Genomic DNA, 25,688 nt, shown 5'->3' on the forward strand with positions numbered 1-25,688 from the left:
AGGTGATGCCACAGCAGCTGAGTAGGGGTTTTAAATGCATGGCTCACGTGTCCTACAAAGGCACAATTTGAGTTTAGCTGGCAGAACGGTCAACAGTTGCTGATCAATTGCTGTTGTCAAAGGAGTGTCTGAATCAATTTGGGTACTTGAAGCATGCTTTGTTTTCACCAATTCTGCTGCATAACACATTTCTTCATTGGGAAACATAAACGTCTGTCTGTCCATCTGTCTATCTATCTGGGTGTAGCAGCTATGACATTTATCATACTAGAATCAGGCTGCTGGACGGAAACTGGGAATTCCCATGAGAAAGTTACAGATTTGATAAATGTTGTCTCATATACAACTTAGAGTATTATGCAATACACATTCTGTCTTTGTGTAGCAAAGCCAGTGTTATTTTTCAGCATGAGGTCCTTTTAAATGTGTAAAAGATGTAAAACGAAGAGCATTGGAGTTCAATTGAACAACAGCCTTTAGCAGCATGTGGACAAAAACAATATATCTGAAGCCAATACAATTCGCCCTACTGAAAATAAAACACTTCTGCACACAATAAAAACAGTTCAATAATATGGAGTGCTTATACTCAGAGCCAAATAAAATAGGTGAATGATAGAATTTCTTGGGCCGATTGCTGAAGAATATGTGATGGCAACTTTACAATGCCAGTTTAATCTTTTGAAGTATATATACTGATCAGAATACACCCCTTTCTCAAAAAAAACAACCAAAATGCAAATATATCACCAATATTTCATATCATGCATTTCATTTTCATGCTCATTTATCAGCATGGATAACACGCACAACAGTAGCAGCGCAAGACAACATCTTATTTGGAGCTGAATTCAAAGCTTACAAAAAAAAGAGTTAAGACATTTTGAAGTGTCTCCTATTCTGATGGCACTTGAATGCAGTGCTAAAAAGGGACCATATTCTGATCTTGAAAGCTCTTCACTGATTATAATAGGCTCTACCATATGTGATTTTTTTTCCCCCCTCCTTCATAATGTCATAGATCCTGCTTGGGCAGTAGATATAGACCCTTCAGATTCTAATTAGTCTTTGAAAAGTGCTTCCAGCCTTCTTCAGCAATATTCAGGGATCACAGAGAGACTAAAGTAGGCATAAAGGTCCAGTCTGCCGGTCTGCAGTTACGCCACATCTGCTAAGAAGACCAGCCAACACTGAGGGGGCAGGGGCGAGGCAATGATATGAATTTCATTTTATTCGTAACTTGCCAAATATGCTGCGCAGGGAAATGCCATAAGTACACCCATGCATTGTAATGCCTCTGCACTCTCTCTTTGCACTTTGCCCTCTACCCTGCAACTGCCTTTGCAAATCTGTCACTCCAGAAAGTCAAGGAGCCTTGGGCTGACCTCGAAAATGTCATTAGTCTACCTAACAATTCTGATTTAATATATATATTCAAGTAGGGCATGTAATTAAATGATGTTTCCCTCAAACAGCACATCATTTCTTGAAAATGAACCCAAAAGAGCCAAGCACAGCAGCCAAGTAGTCAAAGTAACTGAATAGCTGCTGGAGGTGACCGTACCTTTGTAGAAACAGTCCTCGCTGTGGATGGTGGTGATCCTCTGCCTCTTCAGACAAGCGGAGCGGTGAAGCTCGCAGTGGTTCTCGTACAGCTCTCCGTCGGACCCGCACACGGGTTTGTAGTGGGGTTTGCAGTGGCCCATGCAGGCGCAGTCCCCGTGCCCGGTCTCCTCGTTGACTACACAGTGCCGCCCCAAACCACAGTACTTATGCTCACAGGGTCCCTGGAGCCCATCGTGGCCGAAGAACCCTACAAGAAAGGACACACAAAAAGAAGATGCACTACGGGATGTAGTGAAGGATTTTCAGCCCATAATCCGATCCACACCAACAGAAAACCAATTCCCTTCTGAACTCATCTATGAATGTGTTTTCTTTTGGTGCAAGACATCCCCTTGGAAAAACATTATATTGGTAATCTATGACTATTATAATTAGTTGGTGGTACATTGATGAGTTAAGTAATTTGCTCTATATTTCAGCTTCTTTATTATAATTTCAGTATTCTACTGAAAATAGCACAGATTTTGAATTATTGTTTTGGACATATAAGCGGGAATACCAGATGGACAGCTGGATGGCCATGAGACACTAGCACAGTAAACATCGAACCATTTCTCATAGGTTGAAACAGGATGTATGGCAAGGACACAGACACAGCTCATGTATTAATATTTGATTTGTTCCTGACTGGCAGAGAAAACCTCAGATAGAATATTTATTAGCAGCACAAATAAGTCTGAATACATCAAGCCATAAGAAGAAGAGTGACCGAACAGAATATCCATCGTCGCATTCATTGGTATCCTCTGTGCATCAGATCGTGACACAACAAAACCATCCCATTTAGCTAATCTCCATATTCAAGCTCTGACTTTTTATTGACAGCAGTCCTGTTATCCATGTCATTATAAAATCAGCTGGATTCAGCTTGATCACAGTCAAATAATACATCCAGGATATTCTCTTTATGTGGTCACTGCATATTAAATTTTGCAGAACAAAAAAAAAATCTCCCCAGAGCAAGCAGTCTATTGTACAAAAGTCCAAAAAAGTCTGCCGAGCATTATTTCATATGAAAAACCAAGAGAGGCCCTAACATAACACATCAACAATTAAACTGGAAAATCCAAGTGATTCAAGTATGAAGACTTTCATGGAGAAGAGTCCATTACAGATTGAATGTGAACTGATTGTGAGCATTTTGAATTATCCGGTGGTACCTACTATAAATGTTCAATGAAAGCAACGAGAAAAAAATCTCCTGTATAGTAGCTAATGCACCGAAGAGTGTTTCAGTCTACCTGATATTCACAGAGAAGTAGAGGCACTGAGCATCCACCCTTACATGTATTCCATTCTAATATTTATTTCCTTCCAAATTCTAAAGTTTACCCCCTGAGAGCTAGTAATCTATTTCCTCCGCTGCAGACAGGGAAGGGCAGCGCAGTTATCTTCTGATAGCAGTAACGGTGTGTTAAAACGGCATCAAAGACAAACGAGTAATTTGGGGTTACGATTCATTATTGATGATTTCAACTTTCAAAGAGAAAGTGGTAGAAACACGTTTGGTGCCAGGTTCTGGTCGAATTTCCTTTCAGTGAATTGACTTTCACTTTCTGAAGACTACAATAGAGTTTATCACAGCCTTATCTGGTTGCTCTTATTTTTGCTTTGTTTTGATGGCAAAGGAAGACATACAATTGTTCTACTTGTTTGTTACCATCTAAGAAGTTTTTTTTTATTATTATTCTCTAAGTCTAACTCGCTGCTTCCATGAACTACAGGTTATTGTTTGGTTGACATATATTTTTCAACTGAATCTCCACACTTGAGAGAGCCACATTCCCTGGTAAATAGCCCTGGTCAAGCATGATACAAGATCTGAGGAATAATCATACTTGTCATTAGAACCCATCATAGTAATTAATGAGCTGCATGAACTGGACACAGAAACACGATGCATATAGTCATTCAGCATTAATCAGGGGCTTGCTCCGGTAAGAAGTTCTAAAATCAATTTACAGTTATTGCTCATAGCAGCCCAAGAGGAAGGTCATATCATGTGTGTTTAAAGAATAAATACAATGAAATAATGAGTGAATGAATAAATGAAGGTGTCAGGTTTACTCTAAAACACTATTCCTTCCTACTTTTTGTGATTTAAACCCACCACGCTCCAAAGGATTTTAGTAGTTGTTGTTGTGTGTTCTAAAGAGTTAGCAACTGCCATCTCCACGTAGCACTTACACTTAAAATTAGAGTCACAAGAAAAACTAAAGGAAGCTCACCACCACAGTTCAGTCCTCCAGAGAGGAAATTAGTGTGCCTTCTGGCAGAGTGGGGATATTTTTACACCATACCTAGCATTATGTAAAACGATAATATACACTCATAGTTATTATGAAAACAACTGGAGGATTTACCCATGCTGCATGTGTTCTTCAAATTATGAAGAATGCAAAACTGTTCTTCCCAATGTTTGTTAGAGTAAGGTTGTGTCCTCCTTCAAACTGCTGATATGAATATCTACAAGAGTCATGATTAATTGCACCTTAACACAGAGTGCTAGAATGACTCTCTGGTATTGCAAAGGAAGGTCATCTGCAATGAGTGACGCAAAAGGATATAAAATATATTTATATCTATTTGAAAATGGGCGTGTAATATTGTGATGTATTTTGGATTCTGTGTTGCAGTGACTGATGTATCGTAGTATATTTGGCTTCCACTGCCTAGTAAGATTACACAAGTTAACTTGCGGTAGGGCTTTAATGGTGTTATGGTTAAACTCACTGGTGTGGGAGTGTTGTTAGCCTGTTCTGACTTGAATGGATATACTTACATTCTATTGTGCTAGAAGTCACTCTGCATAAGAGCATCTGATAAATGCCTGTAATGTAATGTAATGGACAGTACATGCTTGTTTAGAACTTCAGTATGTACCAATATGTAATTTAAGGCAGCATTATATGTTTGCCTTTGCTTACAATGTGTTGTACAACATTCTATAATTTCTTTTCATTCATTCATTTAGTTTAATTTTCACTGAAGCAAAGGCTATTTTATAAAAGCAGATATAGGCTTTGCCTGCCTTCCATACAGAACAATTTTGGCAGTATAATGCGCAACGTTTAAGAAATCATATGGGAGTTGAGTAAAGGACATAAAACAATAGGAGATAAGCAGAATAAGGAAGGAGCCCTAGAGGGCTGTGAGATTACATGACTGAAGTAAATCATGAGGAACACATTTAACAAAAGTATCAAACACTTACTGCCCTTGTGTTCACTTTGCATAACACATCTTAAATGATTTCTAGCACCACTACATACTTTGCATCCACAGACGTTGGTGCAAAAATACTGCGTAAGAAGAACGAAAATGTGCACTACAGTACTTGCTTAAATTCATTACTCCAAGCAAAGGACGTTTCATTTACATTGCATTTACATTTATTCATTTGGCAGACACTTTTATCCAAAGCGACTTGTGAGGCAGAGTACAACACAAGCAAAAAACCACGCAAGGAGTCAACAATATTAGAATCGCTGCATGACCAAGTTTCAATAGTTGGCCAGACAAGGTACAAGCTAGCTGGTAGAGATACGAGTACATGAAACCATATTTTTTTTAAAAGGAAAACAAAGTTTAACACATAAGAAATTATTCATCTTTCATCAGTAATAGTATGTTTCCTCTCACTGGTTATACTGTGCACTGGAGGCTTTTTGATGCATATTATAACTGGCCACGCTGCATGCAGTGTGAGGTTTGGATTTACTTCTGGCTAGGTGGGAAATGGATATTTTCGCTTCACAATGCCATAGTCCTCCATAAGATCAGTAAACGGGATAACAGGGTGTTATTGAGTCTTCCAAATTTAAATGCATCCCTCATCCTGCCCCGGCAGACAGGGCCTGTTTGTAAGGCTGGATGGACATTGTACTGCTCATTGTGAATTCTTCAGCGAGCGTGTGGTACTTACTCAGCATTGGATTAAGCCATCTAGTTTGCGGCAACCTGTTGTTTTGGCAACTGTTTCTCGCTCGATAAGCAGTTTGACATATTGAGTAAATGTATATCCATTACATTTGGCATTCATTGAGTTTAATGGCATCTCAATAACAGTACAAAAAATAGCAAGATAATTACGTACTATATATTTATTTAGTCAGACTTTTGAAAAAGGTTCATGGAGACAAGGGGACTGTAAAACAAAACATTGTTGTATTGCCTCTAGAAAACTCTGTGCATCTTCAGATAAAATGAAAGCACCAGGCCATAATCTCATTTATTGAATTTGAATATTATAAAAATGGTTGTTTAAAATTCATAGCTTGTTTCAATACACTAAGATCTGGGGAAAACTGTTCCAGTCTATTAAGATTGGATACTTTTTTCCCCAAACATGACTCAAACCTCTCCCGTCACATTGCACTTCACACAGCTGGCCTTACCAGAGTGGCATGCACTTTATTCTTTCACTGCTCATTAAAAAATAGCTTTGTCTGCATATCTGCATACAGCTTTAGGCGGGCAGACTGAATATTGTTAAATGATTCGACATTGATATTTAATTAAACTGTATAAATATAAAAATGCCCCACATTTAACAACCCATAAAGCATAGCCCAGAAGACATTTGTCTTTTAGTTCACGCACTTATGGCAGATGGCCTGTGAAAAGAACAGAAAAATAAAAGGAACAGGTCTAAACAAGAAGTGACCACAGACAAATGATCGATTTTGTCCCAGTTCCCCTGACCTTGACAGTAGATGTATTGGGTGCCTGGCATGATGGAGATTGGGCACCAGGAACACAGGCTTTTCCCTGTAATTGGAGTCTCATATTTATGTTCCACTTGTACTTTTCCCTAAATTGTGGAGCACCTCTGGGGGCTGTTGATCATCTGCGATCAAGCCACAGGCTGACCTTGACGGCAGGCTTCTTCACACAACAAGGACTGTTCAACTGAAGTTCAAGGCCACATTCAAAATAAGCAAAATGCAGCTTGTGTTCAAATTACAACTGCAATTAAAAGTGAGCAGGTGTAATACTAACTTTGTTATTTTGAGTTGTTTTTCATTTCACCAACTTCCAAAACATATATGAAAAAATAAGACTTGCTTTTCATTGACAAAACACACAAAGATGAGGAAGACAATAAATAATATATATGAAATTCCATTTAAACTCGAAATAATCATGCATCAAGTTAAAAAGGGGCCGACTTAAGCCTTAGCATTACTTTAACGATAGCAACATTGTTCTGTAGGCATGCTTGTAAGTATGTATATGCACTTATATCTTCTCACAACACTGAAACTCAAGCCTTAGTGTCTATGGGAGAGAGAGTCAGTGCTACCTTCCCTGATGAAACAGCCTCAGGATCAAGTTACCAACTGTCGGACAAACTTCAGTTCCTCCTTGGGTGGGTAATTATGGCTCTTTTACATATTTCATGGGGAATAATAAAGTCAGGGGTACTAGGAAGGGAAGACGATATAATTAGGGCTACAATAATAAATTAATTAACTGGGAAGAGCCGTTAAGTAAAGCGTTGATAGGCAATTTTGCATGATGAATGTATACATTTAAATGCTACATAAAGAGTACTGACATGGAATTGTGGATGCAAAAATGTTGAATAAATATGGTAGTTATGCTTGACTGGAATTTGAATAAAAGCAAACGTGAATGTCAGCAGGCTGCAAACTAATGATGAAAGATCACAGTTGCCTCCTTTCTCATCCTTGTCATAAGGCAGTGAAAATGTCGAAAGACTACAGAGTACGAAACCAGTCAGTATTGATTATCCCAGAAGAAACTGCTCAAAGTAATCTACTAAGTAGTCATCCATGCGAGCAAACTCATATGTTTATTATCTCCCAACATATGTCCAGTGGTACCTGTCCAATTCTGTCCAAATCACATTTCATGATACAGGACACTCCTTTTAAGTGGCACTCGCTTCTTGTTGTTAGACTAAATATGGCAAACAGTGTTCAGCTGGTAAGAACACAGTTTACTTAGGAGCTACATTTAGATTTTCCTTTTTACATAAGTATGTCTTCACAACTGGATTTTCCTCCCCCTCTCTACATTGTGTAACAGATCTCAGATACTTAATACGGTTGCTCCCGTACACGGTTTACACATTAATATTCAGAAAATGCAAATATTGACTTTTGGAGGCTTGAGAAGCAGCACGGGAGCTTTGCGGGCCTTCTCTGTGTGAGGCTGCGAGGCGCTGTGAATCCTCTCTGACGGCTCTGTCACCTACATCTACTCGGGATGCTTCTAACCTTTTAATGGTTGCCAGAAGGCGAGGCGTATAACTGGCATCTGGAAAGGGCAATTGGCGTCAGCGCAAAAGACATGCAGCGATACAGAGGCTGCCTGTTGCCTCATTTGTCCCAGCGGGTGAGGAACATGCAGCGCAACTCGTAAGAAAGGACAAAACACAAGCAAGCTGCAATAGGTTAGGGGTCGAGATTGGTTAAGAAGTTATTGCATATCTAAGACCTCATTTCCACCTGTCTCTGACTGGAAACCTGGTATATTTGTATCAGAGAGAGGCCTAAATAAATGTGTCTCTAAATGGGGTAAGTACCTATAAAGCACATATCAAAAGAAAAAAGTTCCTTTTCCAATGCACAGACATGATGTGGTATGACGGGAAATGTTTGTTTAAGAGAATTGACCCTCATATTTATATGTACAAAAAGCAGTCTAAGTGGCAGGTTTTAATATGAAACACATTTATGTTTTCCTTTTCAATTAATTTTGACCTTAAATAGAATAGATTGAAAAGCAAAGTAAACACACTTTATCCTTAGCACTATACCCTTTAATATCAACTGTACATGAATCATAATAATAAAACAATTAACCCTGAGATTTAATTATGGATACTGCCATATTTTGCCATTAGTAAGAGAAGAGTACTTTTAATTTGCATGAAATATACTTCTTACTTCTAGCTGTTTTTAAACGAATAGCCATCTTCATTATTATAAGATGAAGACAGTGCTGTGTTACAATAATGTGGTAGACAAGGTGTATGACCTAACTGAGGGATAACAACCCTGAAATATAATTATAGCTGGAATTATTTCACACCCTTTCAACAGTGACAATAACCTTTTCATCTTTTCAATGTTACTTACTTACTGTATGTATTAGGCATATGCTTTTGTTACAAGCTAACACATTAAATGTCATAAAGAAAAAGTAATTATGTCAATGCAAAATTATCACAGAGTAATGCACAAAAAGAATATGCTTAAACATTGAATCATTTACAGCACTGTAGTTTTGAATGCAACCTAAATGATACCTACAATAACTGATTATGATTACTCCCTATTTGATAATTGCTAAAATCTCATATTCCCAATGAAATCACCAACATGCTGAATTTAACTTCTTCATCTGTAAAACACATTACCTGAGTCAATACTCAGAGATACATGTCCATCCTCTACGGTTAATGACCTCATTATTTTATTGATATATGCTTATGAGATATTGACCACGACCTTCTGGTACCTGTGCACCTTGTATAAATGTATTTCTCAGAAGAACATTACAAAGTAAGTTGCTCTAAAAAGTAGACATGTTCATGTTATGTGATGTTTCAGAGCATAATACGAGCTACCAGAAATCTGTCCTATTTCCAGTCGTCTAGCACAACTTCAGCTGCAGCTGGTTTAATGAGCAAACAGTGACTAATACCCAAATGCCAAAAGGCACTGCCTTTTGTGGTTGATGATATCACTCATCATCATATCCAAGGCCACATACAAATCCACAATGCAGAGTTAATAAATATGGCTCAATAATAACAACGAGCTTTATGAGATTCAAAGAATGTAACAAATTAATTGAATTCATTTCTTTATCAATAAAAGCAGCTGACAAACCTTCAGCCAGAGATTATGATGCTAAGAGTGAAGTCACCCATATCTTTCCCTGTCAAACCTTACATACCCTAAAGACATGTGCTTTGATGTGGATATGAAAGGCCAAAAAAAAAAAAAATCCTGGCTATGAAGGTAGCCAAGTGAATGTCAACGACTAGAGACAACTGATGAGATGTTCACTTACACAGTTTCTATTGTTATATTTTATTTATTTTATTATTTTATTCCTTTTTAAGTAAAAAATAGACACTCTGGTTCCAACATTTGATGGAAAAGTTTAGCTAACGGCTAACAACATCATCTCCCAACAAGCTCCAAACAGTGGAGGCTTAATTTTCATATCCAAAGGAATGATAGCTGTTTACAGCTCGGGAGTTAGAGCTAGTTTCATCCACACATGCTGAAATAGAAGGGAATAGCAAATAAAGTGCTTTAAAAATATACACCCTAATCCCCATTTCATGTTTATTTCTCCTTCTTCTTTGACAGGTATGTCCTGAAAAGCCTTTCGGTATAGCAGAAGGTAACACATGTTTGAGGGAATTTAAAAAAAACAGGTAATGTATCAAGTTTGAGTGCTTTCGAGTGGGAACATACACCCCATCCATTTACAGATTTCTTTGGTGAAAAGTCTATATACCAGAACATAAATCAGACAACACTATTAAAGATGCTTCTGATCAGTGGAAAATTCCATTCCCTGGCATGGTTTCCTGTATTTTTCATGAGAAAGGAATGCATTCAGGTGAATTTTGTCAGGGTCAGTTCTGAACCTTGCATCTTGTGGGCGACAGGCATCTGCCTCACTGCCTCAGGCATAAGTGATGAACTGTCATTTCATTGCCCAGCATCAGACAGAGACTAACCTTTTGTTGACAGCAGCGAGAGACGACAAACAGATTATTCATGAAAAAACAGGGTCAGGGAAACATCATGCCAGTTAGCTACAATCGTACAATTGCAATTGTTGCTGCCAGGGCCAACTGTTGTATGTATACTAGAGAATGTGTAGAAAAAGCGTGACTCATGTCCCTCATTGTATCTGCTCGTAGTGATGTGCTGTTCATAGGAACATTCCTACCCTAATGGAAGTGAAAACGTATGGTACTGTTCAGAAGTAAATTAAAATGACATCCCTTCTCGGACTGGTCGTCAGGAACAGTAACACTGACATGTTAAGAAAGTGAAATGAGAGAACTGACAAGTCAAACATTTTCAATTTTTATATTCACACCGCATCTATTGATATACAGTCAGAAAATAAGATCATTTTGTGATGAGATTTGTGAACAAGCATAAACAATGCCAGTTCACAGAATAAGTTTTGTAGCTAAGCATCCAGTTAGGTGTAAATATCTTGTGAAACTTTCTGGGGATTTTTCATATCATAAATCTGCTTAACTGACATGCATGATTTTTGTATGCTCATGATCCCATAGAGCCCTGCTGCAATGTACAGCTATTCATTTTATTTTAGCCAGTTTTGTCACATATTGCTCAAAAGTGAACACTGACTGCATTTTCCCATTCATGTCAATGGAATCTCTGTGATTTTATGCCCTCCAGGCACATACAGCAATTTGTGACCTAATTGAAAAATCTCAATAGGCAAACCTTCTGCAAGTCAGGCTAGAGTCACTACATTACTGTTCTATTTTTACCAGCAGACCTGCAGCGGTAAGATACCCAATCAAAATGATGCATATAAAATTCAGTCAGGTGAAATAGATTATTATGTTAATTACACTAGGCATAAAATTTTAAGTATAAAATTTTGAATCTTACACTAAGCATAACATTTTTTACGTTTCTTGGTTTACAACAGCAAAATATACAATGCAACAGTAAATTTCAGATGCACAAATAATTACAGTATATGTCAGTGGAAGATTCAGCCTTTTAGTTTATCACTTGTATTTCTTATACTTAATATAGGGTCTGGGCACTGAAAATAGTGCAGGTTGTGTGATAAAGAGACAATATGTCAGGCGGTGCTAAATGTACTTGATCTGCTTGGTGATATTAATTCTGCATTGTGGCTTATAATTACTGTGTGGTTGCATGGTAGTGATTAATCCACAGCTCATCAAAGCAATCAGGATTGCATTTACAGAGGACTCTCGCAGAAGTCTCAGAGTGGCAATTAGGACTATAATAGACTGGGAAACAATGGGCACACGAATGTACTGTATATACTGATGTATTCATCTACAGGGGCATTTCTAGTCCATTTAAAATATAGCAACACAGCTGCAAATCCCAGACGTTTGCCTGTCAGTTTGCCTTAGCTTATCAAACAAGGCATGAGGAGGAACATAACATCAGGCAATGAATGCATTCATCTGTATTGATTGGTACTGCAAATATGTCTAATGAGCACAGAATCCATTCTTCATTTAGTCAGCGTATAGGCTCTCATTTGCCCCTTGTAAAAAACCATTGTGACTAATATAGTACTTCCACATTCACATGCAAAATATCATATTTTCCGTGTATGACCACACATCAGTGGCATACAACTGAGATTAGCTTTATGTAATAAATAAATAAAATAACTGGTTGAAGACCAAAATTCCAATTGATACAAATCGATAGGTGAGATGTCGGTATGCATGGTTCTGCTAGACTGAGATAACAAACAAAAAGTTGGCGGTAGGAACCTCAACACAGAAGAAAGTTGGAATGTCAGAGTCTGTCCATGGTTTTTCTGAAGAAAATATGTAGCGAGTATACTTGACATAACCAACTGACCAAGTGATGTGCATGTGTGGGAGGAGCAGGGTCCTCTGGTCATTCCGATTTTGTCTATGAGGAGCTTTTTAAAGGAGAAAACTATGGTAGGAGTCTTGCGGACCAACAGCTGCCCGTTCAAATAAGTCCTTGTGGTGCTCTCTCTGCAGGCTGCAAACCAAATTCTGTCAGCATTCTTCACACTGAAGTCTGCTTTCCCAGCAAGAGCATCCTATTTCAGCTGTATCCCAGAGCTCAGAGCGCAAAGATCCCACCGCTGAGATTGTTAAAAGAACAGAGCCTCGCTTTCCCAATAAATCAATAAATAGGCATTTTAGCCGCCAAACTTTTATTTTGGCCACAACAAGCTGCAAAGATAAGCTGTGGCATTCTGAAAGAAGCCGTTTGTGTTTGCCATTTTCAGTAGACAAGTGCCTGGAGAAAGCAAACCCATCAGCATTTCAATAAAGTAAAAAAAAAGACACACGACCCCCTACGGTTTTGCAATTTTGCCTAATTTCACCATTAATGTTTCCATTGTTTGTTCAATTCCCAAAACCCATCTTTTCAGAACTGGGTTCTGGCCCCTCACCCTCTATGTGCTCTGACCGATATGGTTGAGTGCTTGAAGCCTGGGACTTTCCTCCAAGCTAAACCATATAATATTGGATGACTAAGCTATTCTGAGATCACAGCTCTACTCCATGAGAAGGGATTGGAGGGTACCATTTAGAGGCAATGAATACAGTACTATGGGAGAAGATCCTGACATCCAGGCAGGGGTATTTGTGCAGACGGATAAATAAATTGCACAAATGGAATAGACTAACTGGATGAATGCATTTCATTATCACAGCAGTATACCACAGCAGCCAAAGAAAACACATATCAAATTCTGCCTTGCTTTGTGGATAATCTTGTGAGTATACAGTCTCTGAAATAGTTTTGTAGTACATGATTAGACCCCAGTGATTTCCTGCTGCTGGTGTGAAGGCATCGTACAAAGACCACTGTGAGATGGGTCTCAGGAGAAATTGTTTTGACGAACCATTATGCCAATCTGAATATATATTAATTAGCTTTGTGGACTATTCTCAAAAAATCACTTCTTTGCTTAATCATTCCTCAAAGAGTATATTTACTTAGTGTTTTGACATTTTATTTAGACATGACAAACATATACTAAATACAGTAAATGCCTTTCCAAGTCATAAAAGAGTCATAAAAGCTTGGTAAATCCAACCAAAAATTTTCCCTTGATTTTACTTTCAACAAACTCTAAAGCAGCTCTGGGTGTTTTTGTTAAACCAACAATGACCTGTCGCTACCAGAACTTTTAGATGGTCAGTGACTATACTTCCTTCTGTACAAAACTATGTCTCTCATGCTGTGGATGTAAAAATGCACTTGCATGTGTGCTATGCTTTCACATTTATGCACACTGCTATCTGTTTAATTGTACCTGCTTCATTTAAGGATAGCTTACATTTGCACATTTATTCACGTACCCATTTATTCTAGGCCAAGGTTTTATTTAAAAAGGTAGAAATTGTAAAAAAAAAAAAAACTGTACAAGCCAGCTTGCACTTGCTGACGACCTCACAGGTCAGTTCACAGTGTACCAGCATGCAGTGTAAAGCATGGACATCTGTTTGTCACAGAGAGAAGAGGCGCTGGTGACCTTGTCTGTGAGGACAGTCAGTGTGACAGACGGGTATGCACAAAGGCGGGGACATTTTATAAAAAAGTGGGAAAATAAACACACTGTATCTCTACACAGCATTAGATATTTTATGCTGTGTTTCACCTTACATATTTTACATTACATTTGCCATGGCTGGCACCACACAGTGGATACATGAACAGTCCAAGGCACAAAATGTAAGTAAAGAAAAACAAAAATGTATATAGAGGTAAAATACAAGATTACACCAGTTTAGGCAGGTGTACTAAAAAGCAATGCTGTTGCAGAATGTATTGCTTCTTTTAAAACAAGCAGAGGAACTATAGCAGTAACATTTACTTATCCAATTATAATAAAAGAGAACTTTGATTCTGTTTGAGGGTTATACCAAATGCTGCTATATACCATGACAGGCAGTGGTTTCGATACAATTTCATTTAGAGTAACACTTTCAGTATCAGTATCAGTTCAACATACAGTATAAAATTCACAGAAATGAAATATTATAACTGGGTACCTTTAACGTGCAAATTCTCTGGGCTCCCATCCTGCTGGAAAAAAAGGGAAAAAGACATAGATTAAATATCACACACCCACTACGATTGCTTCAAGAGTAATAGTTCAGTGTAATTCTGTATTAATGTAATTGTGGATTATGCAGTTCAACAAAAACAGAAAATGAAAAGTAATAGTGAAATCTTTAAAAAAAAAATCAATAATGAATTTAAGGTTTTATTGATTTTAATCTATTAAATCCAATTTACAGAGGGGAGCTATATGTAATGTATATAAGTTGGCTTCTTTTAAAACAAATTACACAGCGAGTAATCATTTTTAATGTAACAACTACACACAGTGTTTGTAAATTCATGCACATGAATAATTCACACAGTAGCAAAACGTAGACTGCAGCATATACCTCTTTTGAGACTAATTTAAGGACTGACGATATCACCTACAATAATGCTGATGCATAATACTACTAATAATCAAGATTTCATTCAGACAAGTGCGACAGTATGAAAATGATTTATAACAGAATCATTTATAATTTGAGGCAATTATCATGAAATAAAGCATAATTGCCATAATCAGTATGAAATATCACCATCTACAGAGCTTATACGATGAATATGAATGATGTGAGTATGCATAGATTTATTCTTTTCATGTGAGCAGAGGCATTTATATTCCTGTCTTATATGTGTTCAGCCTACAGATTCATCCTTTATCCAATGGGCTTCAAGGGGGTGCAATTAAAAAAAAGACGTTCATAATTCAGCCCATCCAGAGAGACAGTAATATAGGTCTTTGATAACATTACACAAAACCAATGGAAAAAAGCCAGGCAATCTTTCATAACATATTGACATGCATTAAACCTGAAACAATACTTTGGCCCATCCCAGCTTGGCATTGCTTTCAAAAATACATATTCCCAGCTCATTGACAAGTCAAGGAAGGATGCAGAAGAAAGATCCCTTTTTTGTATACATGGCTTTGAAGTGAAACATCTACCTTTTCTACATTTTTCAGTGTGACGTCGTTCACCTTTTGATGCCAGCCCCTGAGGAATATGCAGGGGTAGACATAATACTGACAAAGCAACAGAACCACATTTACGAAAAGCAAACTTTTTAACTGAAGCAGATTCTGAGCTATAAGACTTCCCAGACAAACCCTTATTTCTGATCAATTAATTTCACAATGTGAAAGCTTATTTATAGAAATTCTTAGTGCCTCCAGTTCTTCCGCGAGAAATTAATACCCAGGGAATATGTTTGGCTAGATGTTCCATTTCTAAAAATGTTTTGTGAAGTCCATTGACTTGGTGTCTGCTCATTAGGTCCAGCTGAACACCTTCAGCCCTAAGTATCCCCCAAGCCATGGAGAAACAGACATTAATCTCTCATTTTAATTCATAAAAAGCTGTAGAGTGTGAAGCAGTAAGACTGAAGGCTTCAGGCAGTATTGGGTAAGATCAATCACCAGTATATTCCAATACAACAGCTCAAACTGACGTGATAATGGGAGAACCAAAACAAACAGAAATCACGCACACATCCACACATGTGACCAACTCACAGACACCCACACACACACACACACACACACGCACACACACACACACACACAGTCTCCCAGCCAACAGACATAGACAGACAGACAGACACACTCGCAGCTACAAAGATACATGAATACTGAATCCGCAATGAAGCATACAAGTTACAAAAACAGTTAAATATGAAACATTTAGAAGCACGGCACGTTGTGTTCCTTTGTGCTTTGTGCCACACACACACACACACACACACACACGCTGTCCTGCATAACCCACTATAATGATGAAGCAGCATGTTCCCTTCATTAGATTTTTTTTTTCCCGTAAGTAATGAAAGGCCATGTGGAGGCAGTGGTTTCACATGGTGGCGTCTATGACAGAGCCTTCCTCTCCAGGCACCCAGCTGCACGCCAGGCGGCCATCTGCCCCTGTACACGCGCCCGACCGGCAGGGTCTATCTTTATCTCATCTGTAAAATCCCAGGGACCTCATTTCACTAAACCTTGCCTTTCAGCCAGGGGGATTGGAAAGCTGTCTCCCTGCTTATCCCCTTTTAATCTCGCTTTAGCTCGGACGCGTGGCCGCGCGATGGCCGCCCTGTCCTCCCCGCCCCCCACCCCCACCCACTCCCCCGCTGTGATCACCGTGCCGATAATGTACGCTCTGGGAGCGCACTCCCCAAAAAAACACATCAGCCCCAAATCAGAAAATCACTGGCGCCGGGGCCCGGGCCCGGGGCCGGGACTGGGACCAGTGCGCTTTATTTCCTCTGGGATTTGGCCCCCCTTACTGTGAGCATAATGCTATCTTCTCCTATTCTCAGTTTTATTACTAAAACTCCATTGTATCGGGAAAGCTATTTGAGCCCATTTTACTCAGAGAGGAAGGTCATAAGAGGCTTCTGCAACAAAGAAGCGTTTTAATGAGAGTCAAGTTTGGCCTCGTTCCCCACTTATGATCTACTGTACGCTGCTCCAGCAGTGTCCTCAATGTGCTAGAAAAACATCCACAGCTTGTGGCGTTGCACATTTTAAAGATCTTCTCCCTCATACAAATAACATCAGTGATCATCTGTATTACCACGTGATACTGTTTTTGTGTGACTTGATTTAGTTATAACCGCTGTATGCCATATACCAAAAATGTATACTCTTTGTAATTGGTGGCTGGATATTCAAATGTAATTTTGAAATGATTTTGATCAGACAGCCACCGCATGGGCAACAAACTGCACCTCACTTTCAGTCTTCATGCCAATACTGTGACTGACTTACTTTTACAAAAGGTACACAATGATACCTGAAATCTAATCAGCAAGCAGGCCAAATATTCAAGTTAAAAGGAGAACTGTAATGTCAATTGCACCAAATAATTTTGAGACAACAGTATCACACAATGAAACAGCCTGACCTAGACCTACCTTATGAAAGAATTGACCTGACCAAAAAAAGGAAAATCATTATTATTGCTTGAATTCACTATTGTCATAAAGCAGCTGACATGATATGAGGTGTAGCAGATTATGTAACTGCTAAGATTTCATCTGCTCAGGATTGTAATCACTCTTTACAAGGTTCTGCTATGTTTTTGGTTGTTGTTGTTTTTAATTATACAGTGAACATCACTGCAAATACAGCATCACTGGGTTTGCCTACGCGAGCCCATTTCAGTCTTGGAACTCATCTCAGTCATTAATATCCTAGTACTTCTGCAGGTTGAGAGATGAACTACATACAGTATGCATACATCAAAATTCATGGCACATTAATGCCAGGGATTAACTGCAACGATCCCTCAAAAAGCAGAGCCCGCAAAACAAAGTGCACCGGGTGACAGACATATGGCAGAGTCTCTATATGCATACACTATCAAAGTGACACACATTCTACTTAATGGTCTCGATAAAGATGTCACTGAGAACATTGAGTCATGAAGAACTGCAGTTAAATCAGCGTCAACCACAGCCCTAGAGATGGCCTCAATAAAGGAAGGCACTTGTTGCTCGGTTACAACACGTGAGCCTGGAGATACCAGAACTGGTATGAAAGGTTAGAAAAGTAGGACAGCGAGTGAGTCATTTGCCATTTTAACAGTCGATTGCGCCTGTCACCTATTACTAAACTTATGAGGAGATGTAAAAAAAAGCTAGAACAAGGTGTCAAATCATAAACCCAGAGCCATAACTATAGTATGTCTTTGACAGAAACACTCGCAATGAGGGAATTAAATAAATAAGTGCAAGGAGTCAGAGACTGCTTGATGTGATGTCCTAGAGTTTTTTTTCTGCATACAAAAAGAAGACAGCGGGGAAGAAACAATACAAAAACTCATTACTATTCTGCTTAATGTGGCAAACATGCATCACACCTTTGCTAAACAAGATCAAACCAAGACTGTGTTTCCGTTCTGACAGTACGTATGCAATGTACCTTGCAGAATATCAAACTAATGTTGCCTGATTTGGGTAACGTGGCTATATAACACCCATTGGGCTGCATAGTTATGTTACTGAATCAGTGAGTCCCAGTGACTCCCACTTTACATTATGTGTGTCTTAAAGTACATATAACACCTTAGCAAGCGTGACATAGCTGCATTGTGAAGACGTCACATGTGCTTTACGAAGGCAGAAATTGACAGACATTGAGCACTTGTTTGCATGCATTTCTGCTAGTGCAAAGCATGTGCAGAATAACGCCGTCAAGACTGAATCATTAATGGACAGCCAGAGATGTGGGATGTGTGCATGAAACTGGCCTCTCATCATTAAAATCATTATTTGTTGTAAGTTTACTAATGAGTGATTTATGAAAAATATTTTCCTGAGCTTGGTACTGAAAGAAGAGTTGACAAGATGGGACCAGTTCTCATCTCAAAAATCCATGCACTGAAACCCGAGTATGTAAATGATGTGGTCATCAATAATTAAAAATGACCTGCAAGTAACAGTGGAGGCAAGGGGTTCAAAGTAAGCCTACATTCTAATAGGAAGAGCTACAGGTTCTCAGTGCTCCTGTACTGTAGCAATGCTAGCCATAATGTTGGGGAATGCGTGTGACTGCTCATGTAGTTTTCTTTGATTCGATTTTGAAAACTTTCACACAGCACAACTTGTCATATTTAGATGTGCCAGCTAATCAGCAGTTGCCGCACTGTACAACACTCTCCATGCACTCTCGGTCGCCCATGGCCAGGTCTTAGATTTCAGGCCATGGTGTTGGTTGATGTTCTTTTTAATGATTTCAACAGCATGCAAATCTTGAACAGTATGTTGTGGGCGGTGATGTGATTTTAGACAACAAATGCCAAAGCTGTCAGAAAATCTCCCGGTAAACATTTTATGCATACTCTGTGCTTCTGTTACGTGCAATGCCACAATATAGCTTCCAGCGTAAGCACCAGTATTTTAACAGTCAAATACTGTTTTTTTCTGATACCGTGTGCGGATCAGAGGCAGGAAGCAGATCAAACTAATATTTTGAATGTATTCAGTCCTCTCACTTTCCTTTTCTTGGACTTAACGTCTTACTTCTACTTACTTTTAAGACTTGAATAAACTACCATTACTAACAAGACTAACAAAACAAAAGCTGCAAACTAACTACAACTAATGCAACTAACAAAAACGAACACTAACAATTGCTTCAATGAGCTATTGAAACTCATGAGGGTGGGATTCAGTGCTTACTGTGCTTTACTGTGGATAAGAGATTGAAAAACATTCCACCAGCATTAAAACAGAAACCAGCTGGATTGTGCAGTGTTTCGTAATCAGCGGTACACCTTCATTACCCAATTTGGCCATTTCGAAAATTGGATACCAGTGATCCTACAAGCCCTCCATCCACAAATCTGCATGCACTACAGATTATTCATCAAGCTGTCATGCCAATAACAGCAAAAGTTGTGTCTTAATTAATGAAAACATTGATTCTATTTGCTTTTTTAAATTCTTCTGCCAACCCAACATGAATTTCAATGAGACAGCTTGTAGCGTCTAGAAGCAACTCTCTCTGTAGTTGGTCACACAGACTTTTTTGTACCATCTGTCTGACTCTCCTAAGTGACTAAATGTTGCATACAGTTTGTGAACCTTGGCCTCATTTCCCAAAAGAATCTTAAAGTAAAGATGATCATTAAAACATTCTTATGAAGCATCTTTCATTTATGAAGGTTTTCTCAAAAGCATCTTAAATAAGGATGCTCTTAGAAACACTCAGTGTGCCTCTGAGTAATCAAAGAAATCAAAGTACGTCATTAGAAAGTAAATCCTCCACAGACCGCCTGAAGAAATCATGGCAAACTATAGATTTAATGCTTTAATCATGTTATGACCACTAACACGGAGTGTTTGAAACATGCATAGACAGCCAATAGATTTTTTTTTTTTAAATCACAGCCACATATTTCCATTAGGTGAAAAGCATTTAAATGCATAGCCTATTTGTTAATATATAGAAGCAATATGAGCTAGTTACATACATTTAGTTTTTTAGTATCTTTGTCAGACAGAAGACCTCAGTGGTGGGTAGGGCCGCTTAGACATGGAATGCATTTTTAGGGCATGTTTCATGACTTGGGTAGCTGGAGCAATTGGTAAAGATAACTTAAGTGGTGAACTTTAGTGAACTTCTTTTTAAAATTGTACATAACATGAATAACTAATTTATGTTATTCTTAGCATACAGAATGCTTCTATTTTGTTGTTAGATTAATTTCCATTTAGTATTTGATATATTTTTACTGCATTTCCTGCCTCATAGACAGTCCAGTTAGTTATTATAAAATCAATTCATGATTCTCAGCACCTTTTAAGTAGACAGCAACTATAAAGATAGTCTTTATTATCGTGCGCACGTCCCTGCTCTAAGAGTTGTTTTGGGAAATGCATGTAAGAAATATACAAAATTTCTTTCAATCACACATTTTAACCTCTAAGATCCATCACTATCAGGAAACAAGGCCTTGAACTGAAATGATCATTATTTTTCATCCCACAATTATTTCAGTGGAATCTGAGCACTGCCAAGGCATTACATAATTCATTTGCTTGGCAAATGTTTTTTTCCCTTATCCAGGGCAGCTTTCACTGCAAACATTTACCACATTATCCATTTATACAGCTTGATATTTACTGAAGCAATTCAGTTTAAACAAGCATATGAAAGCGGCGCCTTTCCAACAATCTGAACCCTGATCCTAACAGTTATTTGTCCAGTTAGCTTGTCCTTGCTCCTTTCTGCCATGCTGTTCTGCACTTAAGTTTTTTGGAGGGCTGTTTTTTAAGCACTCTGGATGAGTGGAGGAACAGTTTTATTTAACCTTTCCTCGCTATCATCACTCAGCCCTAACGTTCAGACCTAACATTTGCGTACGGAGATGCATTTTGAATTTGTTTCTGCGTCTCAGTGAGAGAGCGGAGCTGCTTTCACCGTGTCCCTTACGGGATCCCACGCTCAAATTAGACATTCATTTATCCACTGCCACGTGCGTGCAATCCCAATGAACTCGCAGGCCAGACGCCTCTCTTCTCTTTCCCTCTGTGTGTTTAAGCACGCTCCCTGTAGACCGGTGGTTCATTAGCGCAACATAATTTTCCTTTGATTATATAAAAAAATAAAAAATGCCAGCGTCTGATTAAGTTTACGAGCTGTGCCACATTCTGTGGTGAGTTATTATGCATTCACGTATTCAATAATATTGTAATACTGCAGCAAATGACTCCGAGTTTACTAGGCATTTGTGTCTGTTGTTGTGACCACATTAACCTTGGCGTGATCTGCCCTGACTCCATTTGATTGTAAAGTGAGGATCCGCATTACAGTTGCACAAACAAGGGCCTGGGACGAAACCCGCTAGTACAGCAAAAGGTCAATTAAGGTACCGCATGGCAATTAGTGGCCTCGTAGATGAAACAAACACTCTTCCTGTTCGGCACGGGTCATGAATAAAACAAGGATGAACTGAATACCTTATGCCGGAATCTGATGAGTGGCTGGTAGGCTTTGGGCCCGTATCCATCCTTGCTGGGCCTCCCTTCAGTCTCCAGTGAGAAAACCCCAAGCAGTAGAAGTGCTGGCCACCATCCGAGTGTCCTCATTGGTCTTTCTCTGCCGTGAAGAAAGGAAAAATTATATAAACAATCACAGACCATCCCTTTAACCAGATGTTTTTCCATGCTGGGTTTATACCAGTAATACATCAGCTGCAGTGACTTGCATGTACAGCATCCAGACTTGGCTTTATGATAACATGTCTGCTGTGTCATACCCTGGAGTGAACACAATCTACTGTATCTGGAATCAATGAAGACAGAACAGGCTGCTTGAGAGAGAGAGAGAGGGAGAGAGAGAGAGAGAGAGAGAGAGAGAGAGAGAGAGAGGGAGAGAGAGAGAGAGAGAGAGAACTATTTGCAACATTGGTTTTCTATCAACAGCAAAATCTGTAGAGCTATGATATCCAGACCAAATTTTGTGTCACATAAAATAAAAAAATAAAATGTTTACTTTATTATTATAAATATTACTTATTCTAATACTTCTCTGAACATTTATGCCAAAATTATTTTCAGTATATTTAGATTTTTTAAGATGCATAGGGAAGTATGTACCAGGAAACAAAACAAAGGAAGGATGTCTGCTTGTAAGCATCCCTAAAATGTATGCTGACAGGTCCGTTTTCCAAAGATGTTTGCCGTAGGAGTGTTCTGAGTATTCACCCATGTGTAACATTCGTAGCTAAACAGGAAAATACAAAATAAACCATAAGCAGCTAGCAGCCTTCAAGTAAGTACATTTATCACACATCAACCATTTCAGCAGTGTGAGAAAATTAGCCAATATATGCAAAATGAATATGTGACTGTGGCTGATGTTATCAGGACACCTGTTTGATTGCAGAGGGTGGCATTTAGAATGACTGCATAGCACACACAGCACAGGTGTGATATAATGCAGCAGGAACGGTTCTACCACCTAGAAGAAAAGCTGTAGAAAATTAGAGCCGTCCTATCATCATCGGCAGCCACAGAGAGGACCTTTATCTGAGGCTCTTTCTGGTTGTTAACACTGCAACACAATGCAATAAGCATAGGGTCTTTCTGCCCGATTCCGCGAGGGCTCGTCAGAAGCCGAGGAACAGCTGAGATTTTTTATTTTAAGCCTCACAGGACCTTGACGAGATAATTCCTTTCCTGCTGTTCTCAAAGGTCAAGGGCAAGTACTGCTAATCTACAGTCACAGAGAGGGGACCATATGTTGTGAGGAGTGGATGGCAAAGTCTGTCCCCACAATGCCCTTCTGCTCCTCGGTACTGTTTCTGCGTGTGGTCTTTATTACCCAGATACAAGCAGGAGTCCTACCGGTCATGCACTGTGTTCGCCAACCCCACTGTCCAGCTGCTAAAAATTTCAACTCGGGTCAACTGTAGACTCAGGGAAATTACGACTTGTATTTCAAACAATAGGCACCAGAGGCAGAATGCTTTTTTCGGTGGGGTTATGAATATGCATATTGTGCACTAATATGGCAGAAACGGAATGGGCCAGATGCCCGGTTTGTGATAAAAATGCTTGTATGATGGTTATACAAAGTGATTGGGAGAATGGGGGAGAGTCACTAAAGCTTTTACCTCTCACATCAGTGGCCATAATGAGAGCGGACACATGTTCGTGAGGCCTGCATCGCTGTCGTATCCCAGGAGTACCCGAACATTACAAGCCTGTGGGGGCTCCTTCTTCACATTCATGCTTTATGCTGGTCTGTAAGTGTATCTTAACCCGGGGCAAAATGTGTATAAGCAGAATTTAAACAATTATGTTACATTTTATTAATGAGGGAAGCATCTCTATTCTTAGAATTCTCATTCTGCTTGAATCTGGGCTAAGGCTCTCGAGGGGTGTTTATTTCTGAACAACACCTTCAAATTAGATTTTAATTCTTCTGTCCCACATAATTTAAAAAGCAATTAATCACCCATTCAATATTTTAATAACCCTTTTTATAGTAAATTAGTTCTAATGCATCTATTCCTGAAAATCTTTACTTTACCATGCAACTGTCCTGTCTGGGGCAATGGAAACAAATAACAAGATAACTAATGCAATTAGCTTGATTCAATAGCCACCTGAACTTTATTTATATATGTACATTCAATGGATTTGGAGTTGTCTTCCCTCTATAATCAGATGCTAATTTAAAACTGGAAGATTTTACCAATGTGGATATGTGTTGTCGATACCTTTGCTCTGTAGAGTACCACACAGAAAGACTAAAGGATGATGAACAATCTCTCAGCAATTATACAACTGCTTAGCTGAATCAGCTCTGCTATTGGCATTTCATTCACAGCTTAACAGTCCTAACTACCGTCAGTTTACAAAACTTTTTGAAGTGTTTGTTCTAACTTTGCTCTGTTCAGCGATTACAGCTCTCAAGCGTTTTGCACGAGAGAGAAAACATTAAGGACAGAAGACAGCAGCATATCTGTGGAGATGTGGTGTACCGAATTACATTACATTTGCTGTCTTAGCGCAGTTTCCGCACACTCTTCGCATTGTCGTCACCCCCTGGCACACACACACACACACACACACACACACACACACACACACACACACACACACACACACAAACTGTTCTCATCACACTGAGTAGGGCATTAAACAGTCCCTGCTACAGAAGCAAATCCATATGACACTGCATGAAAAATGAAGGTGCCTTCCAGCCTAAAGCAGAACTGATTGAGCCACTCTTCTTAAACACAGCCTCAGTGGGAATGCTGCGCAGAGCTTTACGGTTTCATGGGAGAAAAGCTTTTAAGAGCATCTTCTGCTCCCTCAAAAGCCACATCACTACAGACAACAGATGATATCTTGATGAATCAGATATAAATAACAAGGAAATAGAGGCAATATATCAAGTCCACGCAGAATCCAGACCATCTCTTTCTCAGATATTTCTTTATTGAATCAGGGAAATATGACATCACCCATACGCTCAAAGCCATGTCTGAATAAATCATGTTAAGTGCAAATCCCTCAGTGCATCCACCAAGAAAGTCTGGGCTAGCAGTACTGTCACCATATATATATATATATATATATATGTATATATATATATGTATATATATATATATATATATATATATATATATATATATATATATATACATATATATATATATATATATATACACACACACACACAGACTGTTCCCCTTTATAGAATATGATGATAGTAGAACTGCATAAAATGTGAGCCCAGCTGTTCATATAACCATACAGATACCAGTAAAGCCGGTAGGGTTTTCAGCAAATGTCAACCAGCAATGTGAGTACTGTGGGCCGTATACAATTAAAAGAGCATTATGTCACAACAATCTCTGCCATATGTTGTTTAATCTCTTTTAGAACGGGAAGTATCCTTATGTGACATCCTATTGCCAAATCCTGTGAGTAAAATCAGGTTAAATATGCAAAACTTTATCATATTTTGACTAGCATATTACATTGGAGCTCAGAAAGCAGCATCAATTTGTAATGTAATAGATTTTATGAAATCTGACTTAACAGGCTAACAGAACGTTTTTTACAATGTAAACATAATGTTACTTGCACATGCATTATTTACAGCACTGTGAGCAGGGGCACTGTATTTACTGATCTGTTTACTGTGATAGTGTCATTATTTACAGGGAATTCTGTTCAGAGAGGAGAGCCAAC

The 25,688-nt window shown here is 38.8% G+C and overlaps 1 protein-coding gene across 7 annotated transcripts in view; it reads right to left on the minus strand.

The window, feature by feature from the left end:
- Positions 1 to 25,688, minus strand: part of LOC118769776 (follistatin-related protein 5-like) — a 119,080-nt gene that overhangs the window by 82,944 nt on the left and 10,448 nt on the right. For 3 of the 7 annotated variants that reach the window (XM_036517089.1, XM_036517087.1, XM_036517085.1), the window contains exons 2-4: positions 21,939 to 22,077; positions 14,423 to 14,453; positions 1,565 to 1,813 (exon numbers count right to left, since the gene is read on the minus strand). In XM_036517089.1, the coding sequence (XP_036372982.1) occupies positions 1,565 to 1,813; positions 14,423 to 14,453; positions 21,939 to 22,067 (409 nt within the window). In that variant the 5' untranslated portion in view covers positions 22,068 to 22,077. Of the gene's footprint in view, positions 1 to 1,564; positions 1,814 to 14,422; positions 14,457 to 21,938; positions 22,078 to 22,158; positions 22,234 to 25,688 lie in introns of those variants that run through there. The other 4 variants (XM_036517086.1, XM_036517088.1, XM_036517082.1 and 1 more) reach the window with 2 other exon arrangements.

This window comes from Megalops cyprinoides, chromosome 22 (assembly GCF_013368585.1).
Source record: "Megalops cyprinoides isolate fMegCyp1 chromosome 22, fMegCyp1.pri, whole genome shotgun sequence".
Classification (NCBI taxonomy): Eukaryota; Metazoa; Chordata; class Actinopteri; order Elopiformes; family Megalopidae; genus Megalops; species Megalops cyprinoides.